This window comes from Pongo pygmaeus, chromosome X (assembly GCF_028885625.2).
Source record: "Pongo pygmaeus isolate AG05252 chromosome X, NHGRI_mPonPyg2-v2.0_pri, whole genome shotgun sequence".
Classification (NCBI taxonomy): domain Eukaryota; kingdom Metazoa; phylum Chordata; class Mammalia; order Primates; family Hominidae; genus Pongo; species Pongo pygmaeus.
Window position 1 is genome coordinate 20,491,143 of NC_072396.2, and position 27,547 is coordinate 20,518,689.

The 27,547-nt window shown below is 41.7% G+C and overlaps 1 protein-coding gene across 22 annotated transcripts in view; it reads right to left on the minus strand.

Annotated features, from left to right (window-relative positions):
- BCLAF3 (BCLAF1 and THRAP3 family member 3) overlaps positions 1 to 26,392 on the minus strand; it is a 73,878-nt gene extending 47,486 nt beyond the window's left edge. For 7 of the 22 annotated variants that reach the window (XR_010125553.1, XR_010125554.1, XR_008497155.2 and 4 more), the window contains exons 1-4: positions 26,248 to 26,366; positions 5,226 to 5,300; positions 1,078 to 1,647; positions 42 to 704 (exon numbers count right to left, since the gene is read on the minus strand). Coding sequence is in view for 19 of the 22 variants with exons in the window: in XM_054472462.2 (XP_054328437.1) it covers positions 42 to 704; positions 1,078 to 1,647; positions 5,226 to 5,266 (1,274 nt within the window). In the remaining 3 variants the exon portion in view is untranslated. Of the gene's footprint in view, positions 1 to 41; positions 705 to 1,077; positions 1,648 to 2,486; positions 2,562 to 5,225; positions 5,301 to 23,291; positions 23,476 to 25,595; positions 26,178 to 26,247 lie in introns of those variants that run through there. The other 15 variants (XM_063660892.1, XM_063660883.1, XM_063660887.1 and 12 more) reach the window with 9 other exon arrangements.
- Positions 26,393 to 27,547: the final 1,155 nt, after the last annotated feature.

Here is a 27,547-nt window from a genome sequence, read left to right on the forward strand (position 1 = left end):
AAACATTATTAAATATCATAAAGAAAAAACAAAGATAATACCTGAATGTATCTACTGTTTTCTTCACATCTACTTTAACTGTAAGTGATTTCTTCCTAAGATTGATAGGCGAGGGTTTCACATCAGAAAGTTTTTGACTTTTATCAAGTTGGTTACTGGAAGAATTGCTCTCTTTTCTACAATCCCCTTCTTTCTTTATTTTTTCCTTCCGTTTGTCATTACTAGATCTCAAATCAACATCATTTTTATTTGAATAAGTACAGGCAATGCTGTCTTTCTTAGACGGTTTAAAAGGTTCTTTGACTTGTCCATCTTGAGTCTCTCTCCCTCTTCCAGTATTAAAACAATCTAACTCTCTATTTAGAGGGCCTTTTTGAAAACTGTATTTTCTATCTTCTTCCTTACAGTACTTCTGAGTTCTCCCATCAGAAAAGTCCTGGTCCCCATCCAAGAGCTTAGGACGTTTGTGACGATAGTCATAGGACACTTTGGTTGCTGAACTGGTCTCTGGGTGTTCCCTCTCAGCATGTCGATAAGTTTGGGGCCCAAGGTTCCACTGGTCTGTGTCCTCTTGGTAAGGTGGGAGGGAATGCTCGGGCTTCCACTTTGGGTTCCTGGCAGGCTCTCTGCTTTCATACCTCTCCACATCTTTAGGTCTTTTTGATGTGTGTCCATATTTTCTGAAATCACGATCCTCAGGATACCTGTGTTGACATAAAGCAGGTTACACTTGCAATAGAGAGAAGAAAGGGAGAATTTATATGTGTAGAATGTTGGGCAGCATGGCTTTAAATGCAGAATGCAGTGGCAAGTTAATCTATAATCCCTTAAGCCAATTCTACAGGCACAAGGCAGTTAAAGAGGAAAATACCATCTTTTAAAAGTATTCTAGCCATCAACATGATTTACTCTAAAAAGAAATATTTCACTACTACCAGTACCCCATAACTAAATTACAATGCTTTTTGTCTTTTTAGACAAAAGCTTTTCAAGGTGGTTATCTTCAACCATAAAGTAAACAGACCTTTTCACTTGAGGCTTTATATTAAATTACCGAGGTTTAATGTTTTCCTATACCTCTTCTGAAATGAGCTCCTTGTCTCAAAGTCTTCAGAGCCTCTTCTAGTTGACTGGGAGTATTTTTCTTCTTGTATCCTCTGGTGCCTCAACTCATCTTCATGCCACTTTCCTTCAAATCTAAAAGAATCTGCTATTGACCTCTGAGGTGGTTTCCCTCCTTTTCCACTTCCTCTAACTCTGTGGTCATCAGGACTATACCCTCCTTGCACTTTCTGGGGATAAGAATTCCTCTCATGCTCTTTGTAGGGTATACCCTCTGAGTATTTGGGCATATACTGAGCTCTCCTGTTACTGTCCCCTCTTCCAGGCGAATATCCTCGGTGAGGCTTATACATATAAACATTTTCTAAAGAGTTTCTTATGTTAGGGGAAGGTGATCTATGTTCATAAGACTGGTAATATATATTTCCACGAGAGGGAATCCTTGGTTTACTCTGTCCATGTTTCTCACTGTCCATTCTCCAAGCGACGGGTCTTTTTGGATCCTTCCTATATTCACAGCCATAATGCCCGTGTGAATGTCTTTGCTTGTAGTGTTCAGCATTTCTAGGTACTGGTGATAAAGACCTATGTAAACAAACACAGAAAAGTGTAATTCATTTAATCAACTAAGTGTGTCTCAATATGACCTACCAAAAACAGTTGCTTTTCCTAGGATCCCTCGGCTTCTTCCACTCAAACTAAATTCATCAATTTGCTACATCTGCATTCTAAATTGTACATTTGGGGATCTGATTATGGTACTGCCCAATCAACAAGCATACTCTTTTCCATCTGAACTAAGGTATTCCATGTGCTTATCCAAATGAGCTGAGCACACCTGTCCCATTGGAGGAGGGCCAGCTTAGGTGCACAGCAGGATCAATTTTGGAAGACTGCTGACAGCAAAGTTCTGGCAAAAGAAGATGCAGTGACTTCAAAGGGCTAGTCAGCAAAAGCTTACATCCGGTTCAAAGGCCAGGTAAGAAACAAGCAGGAAGGCAAGACTCACACAAATCAATGTGTAGGAGGGTCTCCAGCAAACTGAACATTACCTCTGACAATAAATTAGAGTCTAAGATTTAATGATGCTACAATTCAAACTCAGACCCAAGCCAGGCCCAGAGTTTCTCCAGCTGATTGTCTACTTTCTCTACTAAGGCTGTATCAAGGAGCAAAACATATGTACTTAACCGGGGGAGAAGGGGGAACAAGAGGCTCTTAAGACTTGAATCTCACGCTTAGTTCCTCCAGAAATACCTCTAACATAGGTAAGTTGCTTTTCTTTCCCAGATCTGTTCCTTTGCATTTCTATGGAAAGATGTGCTGTTCGAACAGAGCTTGTAACTTCGGTGAAGTTATACTTTAAAGCAGCTATAATGCTCTCCAAGGACAGCACATCCTTTCTGGAACTACCTTCTCCATACCTCAGCATTGCCAACATTGAGGCTTGTGTTTCCACTAAGGCGGAAGGCTTCTGTATCCAGGGAAACCAGTCTGGGTTGCCTAGATGTAAAGAGAGGTGTGCCACTATCTGGGACACAATAAAGTTCCATTTTGCACCTGGGGACCTTTCACCCCACCTGAGCTGCCCAATTTCTCCATCTCCTCCCTGAGGATTTAATGTCTTCTAATCAATGAGGAAGCGATCCTTGCAGCTTCTGTTATGGCTCTCTCTTAGAAGCCACCATGGAGTTGGCGCAACCATGAGTGAAACCCTTTCCTTTCGATAAGTCTGTGCCCTCCCTACAAGAAAGGAGGGAGATCTACCTTCCTCATGTACCTACTAGGAGTTATATACTGAACTTGGCAATATTGCCCTCTGGAGTCATCAAGCTAGACATACCGGCAAGTGTTATTTAGCTAAAGCAGAAACTCTGCCATCCAGCTGGCTACACCTCATCACAGGAGGAAGCAAGTGGAGCCTCTGAGGACTTCCTGGAAGATTTCATCTCTTTCACAGCCAAGGAGAAAAGCTGGCAGCCAGAGTCAAAGGTCTTCCAGTCTGGACGGAATTCCCAATAATTTACTTTTAATCCTTACTTCACATTCAATATCGGTTTGATATGCTATTTTATATGTTTCATTGCACAGTGTCCCTTTCCTCTGAAGAAGGTTGCTGGAACAGTTGCTATTGTTTTTGGTTTTCCTAAAGGAATAAAAAAGACTCAAGGAGTCTGTTGAGAGACAATTCTCCACAGTCTCTTGAGTTCTGCACGCCTTGCGAGCACCCTGTGAGCAGAGGCACTGACGACCTTTGTTCTAAGGCAGTGTTGCAAGATAGAGATAGGGTCTCACTCAGGGAAAAGGGCTGATGTGTTTGCTGTCCAGGATAATAAAATAAATGTCTCCTCCAAGGCAAAGGCTGCATGGGTTTATCTGCAGCCCCTGATAAGGGACTCATGTTCCTCAGTTGTACTATAACCCCATTGCCTGTATGGAAAGCTCGCTGCCTCACAGCATCCATCCAGTGAGTGGCTCTGCAGTGCCAGCCCTCACGGGACCCAGAGGGTGGGGGGAATGACAGGAACATGAAGCTCAAGCTGCTTGCTACACTCTGAGTAATAAAGGCCTTTGTCTCTGACCCAAGAGTGCCCTGTGGCAGGCTAATAATGTGTTAGTTTGCAAGTAAGGTAAAATATCAGATCCTTTATAGTTTTTAACAAAGAAACCTGAGAAGGAACCTGGAACTCAGGCACTAAGCTTGGCAGGGTCTCTTGTGTCCCTCACCAGCGCCTTTTGTCTTATCAAGAAATGACCTCTGTGGGCCGGGCGCGGTGGCTCACGCCTGTAATCCCAGCACTTTGGGAGGCCGAGGCGGGTGGATCACGAGGACAGGAGATGGAGACCATCCTGGCTAACACAGTGAAACCCCGTCTCTACTAAAAATACAAAAAATTAGCCGGGCGTGGTGGCGGGCACCTGTAGTCCGAGCTACTCAGGAGGATGAGGCAGGAGAATGGCGTGAACCTGGGAGACGGAGCTTGCAGTAAGCTGAGATCACGCCATTGCACTCCAGCCTGGGCGACAGAGCGAGATTCCATCTCAAAAAAAAAGAATAAAAATAAAAAAGTAAAAATAAATGACCTCTGTGATACCCTGTTAAAATCATTCACTTCTATACATTCCCTTTTCTTTCTCAAGTTCCTTGCCATTACAAGTTGCTCCTGTGAATTACAAAATGAAAACTGTTGACAAAATGATTGATTAGTTACTGCATAACTGAAACGCATAAGCAAAATGGGCAAGTTATCTTAACATGAAAAATCTTGGTCTGCCTTTTTTGTGTGAAATGATGGTCCTTTTTAAGTCCCAGAAAATACTAGTCACATTTACAGCTCGGTGCCTTTGCTCCTGCTCTCTCCCTTAACTAGAATATTTCTCTTCACTCTTTATGTCTTTAGAAGTTCTACACATCCTGAAATGCCCAGATAAAATTGTTTTCATCTCTTCTTTGAAGACTTTCTTAGCACCCCCGTTTCCCTCCACAAAAACAGAATTATTTCCTCCCTAGAAATCCAGAATCCTTTGTCCCAATAAGTAGCACAGCATTTTCCCCACTGTATCATAGTTGGCCATGGTGTCAATCTCCCAGCCCAACCACGTGCTTGCTGAGGCCAAAGAAGATGGCATATTTGCCTTTGTAGCCCAAGAACCTGCCTGTAGCAGGTGTACAATAAAGACCGGTTAAATTGTTCCAATCTAATTATACATACTTTTGATACTACCAAGAAGGAAAGAGGAGAAATGGACTATAATTGAACTATTCAAAACTCTATTATTCTGCCATGAAGAAGAAAGAGAAAACTCCCTATTTTCTAACTCGAAATTTCTTTAAACATATTAATTATGAAAAAATAAAATGAAATCCATACTGAGGAGTTCTAAACTACTCACTAATTCAAAAAATGTAATACTCTCAAAGATGTTTCTCACTCTCTCTTGCTGTGGCCACTGCATTGCTTTTCATTATGGATTAACTCTAGCCACCTGCTATGATTAAACAAAGCTGTCAGCTAATAGAATGTAGAAATACAACCTCTACTATGATAAAGTACCTACTGTGAATAACCAGGTCCCATGAGCTTAAGTGTTTACTAGTACTGGTGAAATTGAAAGTCACAGCACATCCCAAATCCAAGCTTACTCTGCTAAGAACTGCTCACCTGTGTTTCCACCTGGGGGATCTAGATCGTGACCGTGCCATCCTTTGACACGTGAGCCACTATCCACTTTTTACACTGCAAAGAAACACAGGATTAGCAAGTTTGTAGAAAGAGCCTACAATTTGATCTAAAACATAGCGAATGCTGCCAATCTACTTAAACCCTTTGTGCCTCAGCTTCCTCATCTCCAACATGGAAATAATAATAATAGCACCCCTTCTTATTGGAATGTTGTCAGGATAAAATGAATTAAATCAGGGGTCAGTAAACTTTGTCTGCAAAGTGTCGAATAGTAACTATTTTAGGCTTTGCGGGCCATATAAGGTCTCTGTCACATCTGTTTCTTTTTTTTAAAGCAACTCTTTAAAAATGTAAAAATGTGACAACATTGAGATGTGTCGTAAGTGTAAAATCCACATCAGATTTCAAAGAGTTCATATAAAAAATGTAAAATATTTTATTAATGTATTTCTAATATTAACTACATGTTGAAATATTTTGAATATACTAGGTTAAAGGCACTGTATTGGTCAAATTAAAAAAATAAAAGTACAAAAACTATTTAGCTCAAGTGGGTCATACAAAAATAGGCCCGGCAAGTCAAATGCATTGTAGTTTAATGACCCCTAAATTAAATCATAAAAAGAGCTTATTGGTGTCTGGCAACAGCAACTGCTAAATAAGTATTCCAAAAAGGAAAAATTACCCAAAATTCCTCTATCTGAATACAAGCACTATTACTTTACTGTCTTTCACCATGTACAGAAACACTTCATATAATCACAGTTTAAATGTTTAGGAATACGTGATGGTATACTCTGCTTTTTAAATTGTTGAATTCTAAGAATTACAATTTCTTCTTTTAAAATATCTTTTTTTTTTTTTTTTTTTTTGAGACAGGGTTTTGCTCTTTCTCCCAGGCTGGAGTGCAGTGGTGTGATCACAGTTCACTGCAGCCTCAACTTCCCAGGCTCCAGCGATACTCGACCTCCCAAGTAGCTGGGACCACAAGCGTGCACGACCGCACCTGGCTAATTTTTGTATTTTTTGTAGACACGGGGTTTTGCCATGTTACCCAGGTTGGTCTGGATCTCCTGTGCTCAAGCAATCCTCCGACCTTGGCCTCCCAAAGTGCTGGGATTACAGGCGTGAGCTACCACATCCGGTCAGAACTACAATTTCTAATACTCAACTGCTGCCTAACTTTCCACCAGACAAATATGCCCAAAATGTAATTGAACATTATTAGACATTTAGTTTGCTTCTGGTTTTTTGCTAAAACAAATAATGTCAAATAAGTAAATTTTAAAAGGCACTTCTAAATTTGATTTTTCAAATATTCTTCAGTCTTTAAAAGAAACTGATAGCTTCAGAAACTGAATTTTAAAAACACATAAGTAGGTATAATCTCCTATACTAGCTATTATTTACAACTCAGTAGTCCTCCTCAGTTCTGATACGAATATTAAATAGTTCCTAACTTAGTGGTCCCAAACCCCTGGTGGCTTCTAGAACGACTGCCATGGGCTCATGAATTATCATATAGCTACCGTGCACAGACTACAGAATAAATAAGCATATGTCTCATATATTATGCACCTCGATTTTGCAAATTTCTGAAGATACTACGGTGAAACTAAAATATAAAGGCTTCTTGTCACTATGCAGTTTTTCCACCCACAGATACAAAAAGTACAATTATTACATAGACATCAGTTTAAAAGGCGGTCCTCATACTCGAACATTTGCAAACTACTGTTATCCTCAATTTCAAAAGAAAGTAAAAGCATATCAAGTCAAAGAACTTGAACTAGATCACTCATTAGAGGAAGTACAATCAATTCAATTCATTTAGTTATACATAGCCTCTTTCTAAAAAGATTTTCAGGCTAAGAACAATTAGCTTACAAAGTATTATGAAATTAAAACACTAAAGGAAAAAACGTTTACTTAGTAACTAAAAGTATCAAAATGTATTCATTTAACAAATTTTGCTGTGTACCAATTATTTGCCAGACACTGTTCTAGAGCTATAGCAGTGAACAAAAACAGACAAAACTTCCTGCTCTGATAGAGATTACATTCAATAGGAAAGCTTATAATTTAACTAGATAAACTCTGGGTATCAGTTCATACCTATTAAATTTAATGAAAATAATAAACCCAAAGGTGGTAATTTTTTTTGGGGGGGTGGGAACAAAAATATTGCTGATGATAATGAGAAAGGAAAATTTTTCTGGAGCATAATCTTTTTTCCATTTTTAAAAACAAAACATATTTATTGATATTGAATTCACATGCCATACAATTTACCCATTTAAAAAAGTGTACAATTCAATGTTTTTTAGTATATTCACAGTGACATACAACCATTATCACTGTCTAGTTGTAGAACATTTTCATCCTCCCAAAAGAGACCCCATTAGCAGTGAATCCCCACTTCTCCCCTCCCCTGCTTAGCCCGTTTCTATGGATCTGCCTATTCGAGGCATCTCATACAAATGGAATCAAACAGTATGTAGTTTTTTTGTGACTGGCTTCTTTCACTTAGCATGTTTTCAAGGTTCACCTGTGTTGTAGTATGTATCAGTACGTCATCCCTTTTTATGGTAGAATAATAGACATTTCATTGCATGGGTACACCACATTTTGTTCATTCATTCACCTCTCCATGCATATTTGGGTTGTTTCTACCTTTCAGCTATTATAAATAATGCTCTTACGAACATTTGTGTACAAGTTTTTATGTGGACATATGTTTTCATTTCCTTCGGTATATACCTAGGAGTGGAATTACTGGGTCACTTGGTAACTCTATGTTTAACTTTTTGAGGATCTGCCAAACTTTTCCAAAGTAGCTGCACCATTTTACATTCCCACCAGCAGCATATGAGGGTTCTAATTTTTCTACATCCTCACCAACACTTAACTATATTTTTGACTATAGCCATCCTAGTGGGTATGAAGTGGTATCTCACTGTGGTTTTGATTTGCATTTCCCTAATGACTAACGAAAAGTAATCTTGAAACATGTAAGAAACTATGAAACTAATCATACCTCCTTTCCCTTAATCTAGTAATTTCAGTTTAAACTTGTTTTAAAAAATAATTCAAAAGAAAAAAATCAGCTGTGTATACTAAGATGTTTGTATCAGTTTTATTTATAATAGGAAAGAAGAAAAGCTCAAGAAAACTAATAACCCAAATGCTCAACAAAAAAGATTAAACAAATGTGAGTTAGATACATCTAGTTGCTTCCTACCTTTCTCCCAGCCTTATGTGTGTCTTTTCCTCCACACACCCTACTAGTCCCCTACACCACACTACATGCTTTCCCTGATCAGGCCATGCTGGTCCAGCACATGGATGGCCTTCCCTCGGTCAGCTTGACAAATCCCTATTCTTTCCCGATTGTGTAACTATCACATCCTCTAGGACTCTTTCCTGGACTTTCTTTTTTTTCCCTCTGGGCTTCTTTCTCCTTGGGAATTCTAGGTTTATTTTGCAATTATTTCAACACCTCGTATTTATTTACATAATTGTATTTATTTCAATAGGCAAAAGACTCCATTATCACAGAACACAAAACTCAAATGACCTATGAATGTATGAGATGTTCAACTTAATTAGCAATTGGGAAAATACAAATTAAGATCATAGCCATTTGATATGCCAAAGGGCTTATGATCACCCATCAGATAGGCCAAAAATGTTTAAGTTGCATATTCCAAAGTGTTGGCAAAGATGTGTGAAAATGGGAATTCTCAGTTACTGGCTAGGTGAACTGTACATGGTACAGTATAACCAGTTTGAAAATACCGTTGCCCCTTGGTACACTCAGGGGATTGGTTCCAGAATCCCTACATACGCCAAAATCCGTGCATATCCAAGTCCCTCTGTATAGGCAGCTTTCGCATATCTCAAATGCCGTATTTTCTATACCCGTTTCATTGGGAAAAACTTCACATATAAGTAGACCCACACAGTTCAAACCCAGTTGTTCAAGTGTCACCTGTAGTTTGGAAATACCCAATAAAGTCGAACATGCCCATATCCCACAGCCCAACAATTCCATGCAGGAATATACATTGGAGTAGTTCTCAAACTTTAGTGTGCATTAGAATCGTCTGGAGGGCTGGTTAAAATACAGATTGCTGGACCCTACCCCTGGGGTGGGCCCCACTCCAGCAGGTCCCCAGGTGATGTGGATGCTGCTGGTCCAGGGGCTACAGAACCACTAGTTTTAAAGGAAAAGTGGACATCACTTGGGAGAAAATATTTACAAGTGAGATTTATTGCATGTGATAAAAGAAGTATTATTAAGAACTTTTTCCTTCACCCAATATTAAAATTAGTTTTACTAAAATTCAAATGGGCCAGGCATGGAAGCTCATTCACCCCTGTAATCCCAGCACTTTGGGAGGCTGAGGCGGGTGGATCACGAGGTCAGGAGATTGAGACCATCCTGGCTAAAACAGTGAAACCCCGTCTCTACTAAAAATACAAAAAAATTAGCCGGGCATGGTGGCGCGCGCCTGTAGTCCCAGCTACTTGGGAGGTTGAGGCAGGAGAATCGCTTGAACCCAGGGGGCAGAGGGTGCAGTGAGCCGAGATCGCGCCACTGGACTCCAGCCTAGGTGAAAGAGTGAGACTGCATCTCAAAAAAATAAATAAATAAATAAATGTCAAACTATTCATTCGAAGATGGTGAATTTTATTGCATATAAATTATACCTCAAAGCTGTAAAAACATTAGCTTGGGGGTGATGAAAATATTCTAAAATTAGATCAGATATTATGGAGATGGTTGCATAACTCTGCAAGCATACTAAAAACCACTGAAATGCACACTTTAAACCAGTAAATTATAAAGCTATTTTTTAAAGTTAACTTTGTTTGCAATTGCTTAGTGGGCATCAGCTGATAATGAGAAGTACTAGTTCAGCTGCTTGATAGATAAGAGAGGAGGTTTAAACATACAGCCTGAGCTGAGAATGCTTTTTACATTTTAAAGTGTTGTAAAAAAAAAAAAAAAGAAAGAAAGAAAGAAGAAGAATATGTGACAGAGGCTGTACGTGGCCCACAAAGCCTAAAATATTTACTATATGGTTCTTTTTTCTTTTTTTTTTTCCTTTTCTTTTTTTGAGATGGAATCTCACTCTGTCACCCAGGCTGGAGTGCAGTGCTGCGATCTCAGCTCACTGCAACCTCCGCCTCCTGGGTTCAAGCGATTCTCATGCCTCAGCCTCCCAAGTAGCTGAGACTACAGGTGTGCGCCACCACGCCCGGCTAATCTTTGTGCTTTCAGTAGAGACAGGGTTTCACCACGTTGGCCAGGCTGGTCCTGAACTTCTGGCCTCAAATGATCTGCCTGCCTCAGCCTCCCAAAGGGCTAGGATTACAGGCGTGAGCCACCACGCCTGGCCCATGCCCAGCTAATTTTTAAAATTTTTTGTAGAGACGGGTCTCAATACGTTGCCAAGCTGGTCTCAAACTCTTAGGCTCAAGCGATCCTCCTGCCTCGGCCTTTCAAAGCATTGGGATTACAGGCGTGAACCACCACACATGGCTGCCAGGAGCATTTCACACACCTTCCTCCTGGAAACATTTTCTTCACTTGGATTCCAGAATACTACACTTTCTTGATTTTCCTCCTACCTCTATAACAATTCCTTCTGTCTCTTTTGCCAATTTCTCCTCATCTTCCCTGTCATCATCCTGACCCTTAAGAGTGAACCCAGTCTTCCTCTAAATAGTGACTTTGGTCTTTGGACTTGTGTCCATACTCTCATTCAGTCTCATGCCTTTAAATACCCTCTATAAACTAACAACCTCAAATTTATATCTCCAGCTCACACCCATCCCATGCACTCCAGTCTTGCATATCCAGCAGCCCACTGGATTCTGTAAACATGTCCATGAGCAAACTCCTCACTTCCCTCCAACATTTTCTCCTCTCACAGTCTATCCCATCTCAGTAAATGGCAGCTCCATCCTTCCAGTTTTCCACAAAGAGGAAATACAAATGTCCAATAAACACATGAAAAGATACTCCACCCTGCTAAGAATCCAGGAAATAACATGAAAATAATGAGATATTATTTCACACTCATGAGATTTGAAAAATTTTTAAGTCTGATGGCACCCACGTGTTGACAAGAGAGTGGGAAAACAGAATTTCTTTCTTTCTTTTTTTTTTTTTTGAGACGGAGTCTCACTCTGTCACCCAGGCTGGAGTGCAGTGGCGCAATCTCGGCTCCCTGCAGCCTCCGCCTCTCGGGTTCCAGCGATTCTCCTGCCTCAGCCTCCCAAGTAGCTGGGATTACAGGCACGTGCCACCACTCCTGGCTAATTTTTGTATTTTTAGTAGAGACAAGGTTTCACCACGTTGGCCAGGCTGGTCTCGAACTCCTGACCTCAGGTGATCCACCTGCCTCAGTCTCCCAAAGTGCTGAGATTACAGGCAAGAGCCACCGTGCCCGGCCAGAAAACAAAATTTCCTACCTGCGAAAATTTTCTTCCCAAAAAACCATGAAGCAAAAGGAAACAGTAAGTCTGTAGAGGCACACCTCATTGTGTTGTGCTCTGCCTTACTGTGCTTCACAGATACTGCATTTTTTTATAATGCAGGGTTTGTGGCAAACCTGTATCGAACAAGTCTATCAGTGCCATTTTTCCAACCTCATGTGTTTACTTCTTGTCTCTGTGTCATGTCACATTTTGGGAATTATCAAAATATTTCAAACTTCTTCCTTATTATTATATCTGTTATGGTGATCTGTGATCTTTGATGTTACTATTGTAATTGGGGGCACCATGAACCATGCCCTTATAAGATGCGAACATAATCAATAAATGTAGTATGTGTTCTGATGGGGCATTCTTCCTTCTCTCTCCCTTTCCTCAGGCCTCCCTACTCCCTGAGACACAATAATATTGAAATGAGGTCAACTAATAATCCTAAAATGGCCTCTAGATGTTCAAGTGAAAGGAAGAGTCACATATCTCACGTTAAATCAAAAGCTAGAAATGATTAAGCTTAGTGAGGAAGGCTCATCGAAAGCTGAGAAAGGCCAAAAACTAGACTTCTTGGGCCAAACAGCCAAGCTGTGGATGCAAAGGAAAAGTTCTTGAAGGAAATTAAATGTGTTACTTCAATGAACACATGAATAAGAAAGTGAAACAGCCTTATTGCTGATACGGAGAAAGTGTGAGTGGTCTGGATAGAAGCTCAAACCAGCCACAACGTTCCCTTAAGCCAAAGCCCAATCCAGAGCAAGACTCTAACTCCATTCAATTTTGTGAAGCCTGAGAGAGGTAAGGAAGCTGCAGAAGCAAAGCTGGAAGTTAGCAGAGGTTGGCTTGTGAGATTTAAGGAAAGAAGCCATTGCCATAACATAAAAGGGCAAAGTGAGGCAGCAAGTGCTGACAGAGAAGCTGCAGCAAGTTATCCAGAAGATCACTGATGAAGGTGGTTACGTTAAACAACACGTTTTCAGTGTAGATGAAACAGCCTTCTTTTGGAAGAAGATCGGACTTTCACAATTAGAGAGGTAAATGCCTGGCCTCAAAGCTTTAAAGGACAGCCTGACTCTCTTGTTAGGGGCTAATGCAACTATGACTTTCAGTTGAAGCCAATGTTCACTGACCATTCTAAAAATCCCGGGGCCCTTAAGAATTACGCTAAATCTACTCTGCCTGTGCTCCATAAATGGGACAACAAAGCCTGAGTGACAGCACATCTGTTTACAGCATGGTTTACTGAATATTTTAAGCCCACTGTTGAGACCTACTGCTCAGAAAAAAAAAAAAAGATTCCTTTCAAAATATTAATACTCATTGACAATGCACCTGGTCACCCAAGAGCTCTGATGGAGATACACAAAGAGATTAATGCTGTTTTTGTGCCTGCTAACACAGCATTCATTCTGTAGCCCATAGATCAAGGAGTAATTTTGACTTTCAAGTCTTGTTATTTAAGAAATACGTTTTGTAAGACTATAGCTGCCATCGATAGTGATTCCTCTGATGGATCTGGGGAAAGTCAATTGAAAACCTTCTGGAAAGGATTCACCATTCTAGATGCCATTAAGAACATTCATGACTCATGGGAGGAGGTCAAAATATCAATATTAACAGGGGTTTGGAAGAAGTTGATTCCAACTCTCATGGATGATTTTGAGGGGTTCAAGACTTCAGTGGAGGAAGTCAATGCAGATGTGGTAGAAACACCAAGAGAGCTAGAATAGGAAGTAAAGCCTGAAGATGTGACTAAATTGCTGCAATCTCATGATCAAACTCGGATGTATGCAGAGTTGCTTCTTACAGATGAGCAAAGAAAGTGGTTTCTTGATTGGGATCTCCTCCTGGTGAAGATGCTATGAACATTGTTGAAATTACAAAAAAGGATTTAGAACATTACATATGTTTAGTTGATAAAGCAGTAGCAGGGTTTAACAGGTTTACTTTAATTTTGATAGAAGTGCTACTGTGAGTAAAATGCTATCAAACAGCATCTACGCTACAGAGAAATCTCTTTTTTTTTTTTTTTGTCTTATATTTTTTCAGAGATGGGGTTTCACTTTGTTGCCCAGGCTGGTCTTGATCTCCTATCCTCAAGAGATACTCCTGCCTTAGCCTCCCAAAGTGCTGGGATTACAGGGGTGAGCCACAGCATGCAGCCAGAGAAATCTTTTGTAAAAGGAAGAGCTGATCGATGCAACAAATCTTATTGTTGTCTTATTTTAAGAAATTGCCCTAGGCTGGGCGTGGTAGCTCATGCCTGTAATCCCAGCCCTTTGGGAGGCCAACGCAGGTGAATCAGTTGAGGCCAGGAGTTCGAGACCAGCCTGGCCAACATGGTGAAACCCCATCTCTACTAAAAATACAAAAATTAGCCAGGTGTGGTGGCATACACCTATAATCCCAGCTACTTGGAAGGCTGAGGCAGGAGAATCACTTGAACCCCCGGGAGGTGGAGGTTCCAGTGAGCCACGATCGTGCCACTGCACTCCAGCCTGGGTGACAGAGCAAGACTTCACCCCCTCCCAAAAAAAATTGCCTTAGCTACCCCAACCTTCAACAACCAACCCCGATCAGTCACCAGCCCATAACACTAAGGCAAGACCCTTCATCAGCAGAAAGATGATGCGTCACTGAAGGCTTAGAGGACCATCAGCATTTTTTTTTTAGCAATAATATATTTTTAAATTAAGGTATGTATTGTTTTAGACATAATGGTTTTGCACACCTAACAAACTACAGTATAGCATAAACATAACTTTTATGTGCATCAGGAAACAAAAAATTGTGTGACTCACTTTACTACAATATTCGCTTTATTGTGGTGGTCTGGAACCAAACCTGCAATATCTCTGAGGTATGCCTGTATTACAAATAGAATTAAATATATTCAAAAGCATTTGAGGATATTAAAAAACCTACCTTGAATAAGAAATTCACAAACTAAGAACAGAAATAGATGAAAAACAAATAAAAAATGGAAAAATGAAAGAATAAAAGTTAACTGAACTCAAGAAAAAAAAATGGGAGAAAAAGACTCAACTATCTCAAAAGTGAGGAATAAATTACAACGTGTCCAAGGGAGAATAAACTCAAATTAAAATTTAATAAGGAACAGTGAAGGCAGGCATGAAAACAACCGAGAAAATAAAAATGACATTGAGGGAGAGGGAGAGAGAGAGAGAGAAAGAGTAGTGGGGAGAGGGAAAGAAAGGTTCAGAGAAAAAGTAGTGGAAATAGCAAATAGGTAGAGAAAAAAACTAATATTCATACAATTGCAGTCCCTGAAGAAGAAAAACAAACAATAGAACTGAACTAATATTTAAAACTATAATTTGCTCAGAATGCAAGAAAACATTCCAGAAATTTTAAATTACCTAAAATACCTGAATCTACACATTTAAGGGCTCGCCAGGTACCTAGGAAAATTAATCTAGAACAAGTAAGTCTGAAATATAGCCTAGTAAAAACTATGTGATTTCAAACATAAAGATAAAATTCTCAAGGCTTCCAGGCAAAAAGAATAAATAACTTACAAGTCCAAAAGAATTGGGTCAGTATCAAATTATGAGATTTTTCAAAAACAAAATACAAAGCAAGGTGAGAAACAGAGCAGCACTAAAAAATAAAACTCAATGAAAGTAATGTGAGCCGAGGATTTTACATCAGTCATGATGTTGCTTAAACATCAAGGCAACAAGAAAAACAGTTTTCAACTTACAAGGGTATAGGGAATTCTGCACTCACTAACCCTTTCTGAGGAATATACTGGAGGATGAGCTTTATTCAACTAAATGGGGGAAATGTCAGCAAAAGGACTGATCATGAGCATTTAAAAATATGTAAATGTATATATAAGACACTAAAAGAAAGATAAGGATGAAGGTGGAAGATTAGTGTAAAATTGCTACACATTGGCTGGGCGTGGTGGCTCACACTTGTAATCCCAGCACTTTGGGAGGCTGAGGTGGGCAGATCACCTGAGATCAGGAGTTGGAGACCAGCCTGGCCAACATGGTGAAACCCCGTCTCTACCAAAAATACAAAAAATCAGACAGGCGTGGTGTTGCACACCTGTAGTCCCAGCTACTCGGGAGGCTGAGGCACGAGAATCGCTTGAACCTGGGAGGCAGAGGTTGCAGTGAGCCAAGATTACACCACTGCACTCCAGCCTGGGAGACAGAGTAAGACTCTGTCTCAAAAAAAAAAAAAAAAAAATTGCTACACATTGTGATAGAGTTAAAAAAAGAAAGTACAACTAGAAAACAGGAGAAGAAGAGAAAGCAAGAGAGAACAGTAGAAGCAGTTCCACTGCTATGTACACAATAGGTGGGTTTAAGAGATACTGGCAGGAAAAAACAGGTACACCAGATATTAAGAGGTTAAACAAATCAACACAGGGTGCTGAGACAACTGGATATCCAAAGCAAAAGGTTAAAGTTTGACCCTACCTCACACCATATACAAAAATTAACTCAAAATGGATTAAGGACCTAAACATAAGAGCTAAATCTATAAAACTTAGAAGAAAACATAAAAATAATCTGTGTGATCTTAGATCAGGAAATGATTTTTAAGTTAGGATATCAAAAACAAAGCAACATTATTTCCAATTGCTGCTACAAAAAAATCAAAACAAAACAAAAAACAAAGCAACAAAAGAAAAAATAGATAAACTGGGCATCATCAAAATAACAAGCATTTCAGGGATGTAGAAATATTGGAACCCTCACACATTCCTAGTAGAAATGTAAAACAGAGTAGCCACTTGGAAAATTTTGGCAGTTCCCCCACAAGTTAAACATAGAGTTACTATATGACCCAACTATTCCACTCCTAGATAGATACCCAGGAGAAATGAAAACATATGTCTACACAAAACTTGTATACAAATATCCATAGGAGCATATTAATACTACACTATACAATGGAATATGTATCATCTGACCATAAAAGGGAATGAAGTACCAATACATGCTACAACAGACAAACCTGGAAAACATTATGCTAAGCAAAAGAAGCCAGTCACAAAAGACCACTATTACATGATTCCCTTTATGTGAAATGTCCAGAATAAGCAAATCCATAGAAATAAAAAGTAGACTGGTGGTTGCTTGGGTGGGAGAAGGGGTGGGGGGGATGAGAAATGATGGCTAATGGGCACAGAGTTTCTTTTTGGGGTGAAGAAAATGTTCTAAAATTAGACTGTGGTGATGGTTGCACAACTCTATGAATATACTAAAAAACACTGAATTGTACACTTTAAATGGGTAAATTGTGTTATGTTAATTCTATCTCAACAAAGCTGTTACAGAAAAAAAATCAACTGACAGAGATTCCACACTAAATGTGAATTCAGCATCTACAAATGCAAAGAATAAAAATTCCCCAGGAAAGCCTTTGCAACAAAGAAGCCTCAGGCTGGGCGTGGTGGCTCATGCCTGTAATCCCAACACTTTGGAAGGCAGAGGCAGGCAGATCCTTTGAGCCCAGAAGTTAGAGACCAGCCTGGGCAACATAGCGAAACCCCCTCTCTCCAACAACAACAACAACAAACAAACAAACAAACAAACAAAAAAGCCACACTCCCATCACAGAAACGCACCAAGTCAGAGCCCACAGAAAAAGAGCACAATCGGTAGAATAGTGAGAAGGGGAAGGTAGACCTGAAGAGACCATCATGGATTATTATCTTGGCCACGGTGGGTAGCTGTTATCTGTTATTGCCAGTTCTTCAGTAAGAAGGAGCACAAAGTAGATACACAATTCCACAGTTGTCTATCATTATCCTACTTTGATTACATAGATGCAATTTCACACACACACACACACACACACACACACACGCACAGATAAGCAAACAAAGGAGTGAGGGCATTTTAAAAGGTGTAAGTACAAAGGTAAATGATCAGAACAAAAATGCAAACCTTCCTAAATACCCCCCGCACACACCCTAATTTTTGTAATAAAAGAGCAAAATATCTACCTCGCATAGAGAAATGGCAAAGATAACAAATACACATAATTATAAAATATTATGATGGATTTGAGGTCAAATTTTTCAGTCCTAACAATAAATGTGGGTGGGCTTAATCCACCTATTACAATAAAAAATTTTCAATTTGACTAACAAAAGAAACCTCAACAACTTTTACAATACAAAAGACATATCTAAACCAAAGTGATTCCAAAGTGATTCCTTTTTTCTTTTTTTCTTTTTTTTTTTTTTTTTTTTTTTTTTTTGAGACGGAGGCTCTGTTGCCCAGGCTGGACTGCAGCGGCACCATCTCCACTCACTGCAACCTCCACCTCCCAAGTTCAAGCGATTCCCGTGCTTCAGCCTCCTGAGTAGCTAGTACTATAGGTGTGCACCACCATACCCAGCTAAATTTTTTTGTATTTTTAGTGGAGATGGGGTTTCGCCATGTTGGCCAAGCTGGTCTCGAACTCCTGACCTCAGGTGATCCACCTGCCTTGGCCTCCCAAAGTGCTGGGATTACAGACGTGAGCCACAACACCCAGCCCCAAAGTGATTCTGAATGGTTAAAAATAAAAGGTTAGGCTGGGCATAGTGGCTCACACCCCTAACCCCAGCACTGTGGGAGGCCGAGGCAGGCGGGTGGATCACCGGAAGTCAGGAGTTTGAGACCAGCTTGGCCAGCATGGCGAAACCCTGTCTCTACTAAAAATACAAAAAAATTAGCTGGGCATGGTGGCTCATGCCTGTAATCCCAGCACTTTGGGAGGCCAAGGCGGGTAGATCACCTGAGGTCAGAAGACAAGCCTGGCAAACATGGCAAAACCCTGTCTCCACTAAAAATATTTTTAAAAATGTAGCTAGGCATGGTGGCATGCGCCTACGGTCCCAGCTACTCAGGAGGCTGAGGCAGGAGAATCACTTGAACCCAGGAGGCGGAGCTTACAGTAAGCCAAGATCACACCACTGCACTCCAGCCTGGGCAACAGGGTGAGACACAGTCTATAAATAAATAAGTAAATAAATAAATAGCTGGAAAAGGTATACGAGGCAAATGGAAACAAAAAGAGAGTAGGCGGCTGGGCAAGGTGGCTCATGCTTGTAATCCCAGCACTTTGGGAGGCTAAGGTAGGTGGATCACCTGAGGTCAGGAGTTCGAGACCAGCCTGGCAAACACGGTGAAACCCCGTCTCTGCTAAAAACATAAAAAAATGTAGCCGGGTGTGGTGGCGCATGCCTATAGTTCCAGCTACTCAGGAGGCTGAGGCAGGAGAATCGCTTGAACCCAGGAGGCAGAGCTTACAGCGAGCTGAGATCGCACCACTGCACTCCAGCCTGGGCAACAAAGCAAGATTCCATCAAAAAAAAAAGAAAAAAAAAAAAAAAGGCCAGGCACGGTGGCTCATGCCTGTAGTCCCAGCACTTTGGGAGGCCAAGGCAGGCATGTAGCGGAGTCAAGAGATCGAGACCATCCTGGCTAGCACAGTGAGACCCAGTCTCTACTAAAAATACAAAAAAAAAAAAAATTACCCGAGCATGGTGGCAGACGCCTGTAGTCCCAGCCACTCTAGAGGCTGAGGCAGGAGAATCGCTTGAATCTGGGAGGCAGAAGTTGCAGTGAGCCGAGATCACGCCACTGCACTCTAGCCTGGGAAACAGAGCAAGACTCCATCTCAAAAAAAAAAAAAAAAAAAAAAAAAAAAAAAAGACTAGGGATGGCAATCCTGGTCTCAGGCAAAGAAAGCAGAATCCATGTCCTAAAGCATTAACTGTGACACAAAAAGACACTTTTTAATCCTAAAAGCCACACCCCACAATGAAGATATAACATATAAATATATGTATTTATATAAACATAACACGGCAATCACCTTCATGAGACAAAAACTACAAGAGATGCGAGGAGACACTGGAAACACACTAATAATAGGAGACTTTAATACATCATTCTTTGTACAAGACATATTAGGTGAACCAAAAATAAGGAGACCTAAAATCTAAACAACATACTCAATAGAGTAACTCTTACTAATGTTTATCAAACTCTACACTCTGAAACTAATGAATACAGTTTCTTCTCAACTGCTCACACCACATTCATCAAAATAATCATATATTAGGTCACAAAGAAAAAATATTTCCACTTTAATAAAGTGGAAATATTACAAACAATATGTCTGATTATAATGTAATGAAACTAGAATTTATTAACAAAAATTTAAAAAACAGGCTTTTCCATCTAGAAATTTAACAGCCTACTATTAAGCAACTCCTGGGTATTCTAGAACTAAAATTATACTTTTTTTTTGTCTGAGACGGAGTTTCGCTCTTGTTGCCCAGGCTGGAGTGCAATGGCACAATCTCGGGTCACTGCAACCTCCGCCTCCCAGGTTCAAGTGATTCTCCTGCCTCAGCCTCCCGAGTAGCTGGGATTATAGGCATGTGCCACCACGCCCAGCTAATTTTGTATTTTTTTTAGTAGAGACGGGGTTTCTCCATGTTGGTCAGGCTGGTCTTGAACTCCCGACCTCAGGTGATCTGCCCGCATCGGCCTCCCAAAGCGCTGAGATTACAGGCGTGAGCCCGGCCAAAATTATACATTTTTAAAGAAATAATGACACTGAAAACACTACATATCAGATTCTTTTTTATTTACTTTTTTATGTTTTTAAGGCTAGTCAAGTGAAGTAGCGGGAGTGAAGAAGGAACAAAGAAATCTGTAACTGGTTGTCATCGATTAGTTGTAAATACCACTGCACTCGAACCAGCCTACAAATCCAATTTTATAGCATGCATTTAAAGCAGTAATCAGAGGAAAATTCATTGCACTAAACAATTAGTAAAAATGAAAGAATAAAAATAAGTAAATTTTATTCCAAGGTCAAAAAACACTTAAAAATAGGCTGGGGACTGTGGGCTCACACCTGTAATCCCACTGCTTTGGGAGGCTAAGGTAGGAGTACCACTTGATGCCAGGAGTTTGAGAATAGCCTGGGAAACATAATAAGACCCTGTCTCCACAAAAAAATAATTAAAAAAAAATTAGCTAGGCGTGGTGGCAAACCTCTCGGGAGGTTGAGGCAGGGGGATTGCTAAAGCTCAGGAATTCAAGGCTACAGTGAGCTATGACAGACCACTGCATCCCAGCCTGGGTGACAGAGTGAGACCCTGCCTCAGAAAAAAAAAAGAAACTTAAAAAATAACAAAATAAACCAAAAGAAAGGACATGGAAGTAAATAATAAAGATCAAAGTAGGCCAGGCACAGTGGCTCATGCCTGTAATTCCAGCACTTTGGGAGACCGAGGCAGGACGATTATTTGAGGCCAGGAGTTCAAGGCCAGCCTGGGCGACATAGGGAGACCTTGTCTCTACAAAAAAAAATAATCAAAATTAACCAAGTGTGGTGGTGCACCACTGTAGTCCCAGCTACTTGGGAGGCTGAGGTGGGAGGACTGCTTGAGCCCAGGAGGTAGAGGCTACAGTGAGCAGAGACAACGCCACTGACTGCACGTCAGTCTGAGTGACAGAGAGAGACCTTGTCTCAGGAAAAAACAAGCAAAAAAGATGAAAGTAGAAGAAAAGAATGAGGGAAAAAACAGAAAAACAGATCTAATTAATAATTCAAAATTCTGTAGTTTTTGAAAAAAAATAACAAAATAAAATAGATAAACCATTAGATAAGGAAAAAAGGGAAAAAGCACAGAAACACAAAACGAGGGCATGGAGGAAATAAGATGAAAAAATTTAAAAATAATAAAGGATGTCTTTGTAGACCTCTATCAAATAAATTTGAAAACCCAGATGAAAGGGATAATTTGCTAGAAAAGTACAGATCACTAAAATTTTCTCCATTAGAGTTGGAAAGCTTAAATAGACCAATTTCCACAGAAAAAAAATTGAGAAAGTTATAAAGGAAATATCACATGAAAAAGCGTCAGGCCCAGATGGTTTCACAGGGAATTCTACCAAATCTTCAAACACGAGATAGCCTCAATGCTCTATAAATTATTCCAGAGACAGTACGGCACAAGAAGGATCAAGGCTGCAGGAAAATCAACCTTTGGAGGAAGGTAAACCAGCAAAGGAGAAACTGAGAAGGAACTTCCCGGGAGGAAGAAGGGAACCTTGGAACACAGAATCTCAGAAACAAAAGAAGGATGTTTCAAAAAGGGAGACTTTCATGGTAAATACTGCAGAGAGATCAAATAAAAGGAATGAAAAGTGTTAACACATGTCTTGAGGGCTAAACTGAGAAAGCCAATTATTAACAACTCTTTCAAACAGTCCAGCTAGGAAGGGAAGGGGAGGAGAGAAACTAGGTAGTGGCAGGGTGATTAGAGGTCTAGGAATGAGGTTTTAAAATGGGAGAAACTTGAGTCAGTTTCTTTTTTTTTTTTTTTTTTTCCCTTGAGTCCAGGTCTCACTCCGTCACCCAGGCTGGTGTGCGGTAGTGCAATCATAGCTCACCGCAGCCTTGAACTCCTGGGCTCAAGTGATCCTCTCGCTTCAGTCTTTGAGTAGCTGGGACTACAGGTGCATATCCCATACCCAGCAAATTTTTTTAAAATTTTTTTGTAGAGACAGGGTCTTGCTGTGTTGCCAGGGCTAGTCTCAAACTCCTGGCCTCAGGTGATCCTCCCAGTTCAGCCTCCCAAAGTGCTGGGATTATAAGTACGAACCACCATGCCCAGCCAGTACATTTATTCTTAATAAGGAGGGACTATTTGCCTGGCATTAGGGATCTGAAGTAGAATGACAGTCATAACAGAGATGAGTCTAAGTCCAATTAGTTCAATGTTTCCTTTGATTCCTTAATATTAACTCCAAATAACGTGGTCAATTTTTCCCAATATTCCATATTTACATATTACCTTCTTCATTGGTCCAAACCGAATTTATTTATTTATTTATTTATTTATTTTAGAGACAGAGTCTTGCTCTGTCACCCAGGCTGGAGTGTAGTGGCACGATCTTGACTCACTGCAACCTCCGCCTCCTGGGTTCAAGCAATTCTCATGCCTCAACCTCCCAAGTAGCTGGGATTACAGGCATGCACCACCACACCCGGCTACTTTTTGTATTTTTAGCAGAGATGGGGTTTCACCATGTTGGCCAGGCTGATCTCTAACTCCTGACCTCAGGTGATCCGTCCACCTTGGCCTCCCAAAGTGCTGGGATTACAGGCGTGAGCCACTGTGCTCGGCCCCCGCCCAAACTGAATTTTTACCAGTAGTCACATTCTATGTTAATTTATCAAACATGACTAAGTACCAGTGACTGCTAGGGGTAGGAATACAAAGTTAGAAGAGACCTAGTTTCTTTCCTGGGGAAGCTAAGTCTCTAGTGGGTAAGAATGATGACATGAGTACCAGCAGTTCCTGGTTTACTAAGTGTTGTACACGTACTATGTCATGTAATCCTCACAACAAACACATGAGGAAGCTGGAATTATCTCCATTTCACGAGTGAAGCCAGCCAGCCTCAAAAAAGTTAACTGATCTGCCCCAGGTGGAGGACCTGAAAGCAGAACCCAGGTTCTTGGACTATAATACTACCACTTCCTCACCTTGCCAATCCTCCCTTCAGAAAGATGACCCCGTGGAGACTGCCCGGTCACTTGCTCAGGTGCTTGGTCAGCAGAATTGGGCTTTAGCATACTTGAGAATAGTTGACATCAGGCATCACATCTAAAATTGCCATCTAAATTTGGAAAGCAGCTTTTATGCCCTCTGCTGCCTGGATAATGTAGCCTGCAGGGCACAAAGACCATGTTTTATTTATCATGAGCCCAAGTACTGTGTTTTATTTAGCGTTATACCTGTCCCTCTTAGCTTTATACAGCGCTTTTAAATATTTGCTCCTTCAACATTTGTGCAGATTCATTCACTCACCTAATTTCATAACCCTGATAAAGTTTTGAATATAATCTAGGGCAGCAGTAAAACAAAAAACTTCAAATTTAAGGAGTGAAAGAGTATGGGGGCAAAGGGTATCAGAGAATAGCCTTCTGAATTAAGGTATTTACTTTAAAAAATGTATGAACCTCAAGGTGCTTCTGTGCTCTGAAATTTTTACCAGATGGTAATAACATGGCCGGGTGCAGTGGCTCATGCCTGTAATCCCAGCACTTTGCAAGGCCAAGGCAGGAGAATCGCTTGAGCTCAGGAGTTTGAGACCAGCCTAGGCAACATAGTGAGACACTGTCTCTATTTAAAAATAATAAATTAAAAATAATTTTTAAAGATACCAACAAGACAAAGTGTGTACTAAATGTACTTTCCAGGAATGTTTCAATTGACCCTTAAAATTATCCTTAAGAAAGGTAAGGCAACTGTATTATAACCCCTAATGCATCACTGAGGAAAGAGTACCTTAGAAAAGTTAACTGACTTGTTCAAGATAATCAGATATACTGGATTTCAAGGGGATCCTAACTTTAAATCTCTTGTTTGTTCTATTATGCCTTTGCCTCACCTAGATAAGCTTTCTTTACCAAAATAGTAAAGGTGCAATAAAAGATGAGAAGCTGAAGTGCTATCAACAAATAAGAAAAAAGTGATGACTAGAGAGGGGTAGTTGTACTTGGTTGGAGAGTACAAGTATGGCTCAAAAGTATTCCTACAGAAATCCCTTTAAATGTTGCCTTTTGCTAGGGTGTGGGTAAGGACACTCACAGATTGTTGGTAGGAGTGCAAAACAGCATATCCTTTCCAGAGGGAAATTGAGCAATTCACATTAAAAAAAAAAAAAACCCTTATGTGCATACTCTGCCCAACAATTCTATCATCTAGGAATGTACACTTAAAAAGTAATCATGGGCCGGGCAATCATGGGCCGGGCACGGTGGCTCACACCTGTAATCCCAGCACTTTGTGAGGCCGAGGCGGGCAGATCGCCGGAGGTCAGGAGTTTGAGACCAGCCTGGCAAATACGGTGAAACCCCATCTCTACTAAAAATACAAAAATTAGCCGGGCACGGTGGCACACGCCTGTAGTCCCAGCTACTCGGGAGGCTGAGACAGGGGAATCACTTGAACCCAGGAGGTGGAGGTTGCAGTGAGCCGAGATGGTGCCACTGCACTCCAGCCTGGGCGACAGAGTGAGATTCGAAAGTAATCATAGATATGCAGACTTTTACATTTACCCAACAATGTATTTTAATAGGGAAGAACTGAGAATGACCAATGAAATAAATTATAATATTACAGCCATATAATGGCATGCTATCTAGTCAGAAAAAGATAATTACAAAAGAAAATTCACTTTAGAAAAACTCATGTATTAAGCTCTGCACAGAAAAAGACTGGAGGTGTATAACCACATTCACAATAGTTACTTGGAATGGTGAAACCATATTCACCTTGGTTACTTGGAATTTGAAATAGTGAAACAATGTATCTTCATTGTGATTTCTATCTTAGAAATGTGTATAAATGGCTAAATGTTCCTATATATAAAAATGTTTCTAATAAGACGTTTTAAAGGTTTCTTGGGGGTGAAACAGCTGTGATTTCAAAATAAAATTTTAGTAGCCATTTAAAAAAACATTAAAAATAAAACATTGCTATACCATTACCATTAAAATACCAATGAAAAACAAAGCCCTCGTTATGAATCTGCAGCAAAACCTTTCTTTTCAAATTCTGGTCTGTCGTTCGGACCTGTTCACATTCAGAAAAATGCTAAAAAGGCTGCCTGGCCAGGAGCCTAAAGAGGCCTTCCTGATTTCTACCTGCAGTTTGTAATTTGTTCCAGAAAAAAAAAAAAAAAAAAAAAAAGGCAATCACCTAATAGGTAGTTCGAAAAGCACCTGAATAGGGAAATATTTACGGGGTAGGTTTCTCTCCCATTTCTTTCCCTCGAGACCTACCAACAGGACAGTCCTAACAGCGACTGGCCCAGTTTCCCAATACAACCCAGAGAAGCACAGGAGATGCGCCAATTTTCAGTAGACGCTTCTAAAAAGACAAGTTTTACTTTACAATGCAGGATAATGAGCAGCCTTCACTACTCATTCTCGACGTTAACAGAGGACGATGCCGCTGCGCGGCAGGAGCGCCTCACCAGGACAAAGCGGGGTGCGGGGGGGTCCCCGGTTCAGGCCCCGCAGGCGACGCGTCCAGGGCCGCCTCGAGAACAAGGGCACCGTCCCTGGACACCGCCTTCCCGGCCCCCGCCCTCTTGACAGATGCAGGGAACCGCGGGGACCGCAACCTGCCCGACGACGGCGGAGGATCAGGGTCGCGGCAGCAGGTGCCCGAGTCGCCGTGCCTGTCGAGGGACCTCAGGGGCGCCGGGCAGCTGTCCCCTGGAAACCCACGCCGGGTCGCCGCGCCCGAGGGAAGGCGCTGACCGAGGGACCTACGGGGCGCAGAGGAGCTGTCCCAACAGAACCCGAGTCGGACCGCCGCATCCTCCCCGCTGCCCCATCCGCCACCCCGAGAACCGCCCCTCCTGGGTGGCGGACACGCCCTCCCTGCGGGCCCAGGCCTCCTCGCCCCGCCTCCCCCCGAGCCGCTCACCCGGCCGGGAAGTCCCCGCCGCCACCACCGCCGCCGCCGCCGCCGCCGCCGCCGCCGGCCCCTCGGGCCTCGCCCCTCACTCTACCGCCGCCTCCCACAGCAGCGGCACCCCAGCCGCCTCTGCCGGGCCGTGGGACCCGGAACCACTTCCTTCCGGAACCGCCTCGCCCCGCCCCCGCCCTGGCCCCGCCCACTGCTCGCGGCCTCGAGCTGGGCCCGTTCTCCAGCCGACCCCTATCCTCTACTCTCCCGGCGAGGGTGCCCCGCCCGGGCTTCTCGGGCCAGAGCGCTGCGCCCCCTGCCGGCCGTTCCCACCGCGGCCGCTCTGTCCAGGGCGCCTGCGCCCTCTGCCACCCGCCCGCCGGGTCGGGCTAGAGCGCCTGCGCCCTCTGCCGCCCTCTCGCCGGAAAGGAGGGGACCTAATGGGCGTTCCAGGTCCAGGGATCCTGGGGGTTAAGGCCCAGGGATTGGAGGTCACCCCTCAGTCACGGGCAAAACTTGATCCCGTGGGCCTTCCAGCTTTGTGCAGATCTCTAACCATTCACCTACCCTCTATCCATTTCCCACTCCTCAAATTAAGCATATTCCCGGAAAACAAAGCCTCCCCTCTGGACTTCCCAAATGGTCGGATGGTACCGACATCTATCCGTCATCCAATTCAAAAGATTGCCTCATCTCTGTCTACTCGCTTTGTTTCTCCCCTCCCGCACTCCATGCACCAGCCTCAAAGGTAGTGTGTCTTCTTCACTCTTGAAGCTTTCCGCTTGACACTGGTATTCTTTCTTCCCCTTGTGAAATAGCTCTTTCAGGCTCTATGCCATCTGGTAGTAACACCTTTTGCCCTCCCTTGTCACTGTCACCTACTGACTGCCTGGCATTAGTTTTCCTCTCCATCTGATTTACTGCCATCCTCCCAATGAATCCAACATCCACAACCCAACCTGGTTTCCTTCAGTTCCTCAACCCGAATGACCTTTACTTCTACTTTGTTCACCCATAGTCTAGAAAATCTAGATATTCATCACTTGATACTGCTCCATCTCTAAAACCTTAAATGTTGAAATCCCACTACCCAACTTAAACCCATGGCCTTTGACTACAACCACTTTTTTATTTTTACTTATTTATTTATTTTGAGACAGAATCTCTGTCACCCATGCTGGAGTGCAGTGGCGTGATCTCGGCTCACTGCAACCTCTGCCTCCCGGGTTCAAGTGATTCTCCTGCCTCAGCCTCCTGAGTAGCTGGGATTACAGGCTGCGCCACCATGCCCGGCTAATTTTTTTTTTTTTTTTTTTTT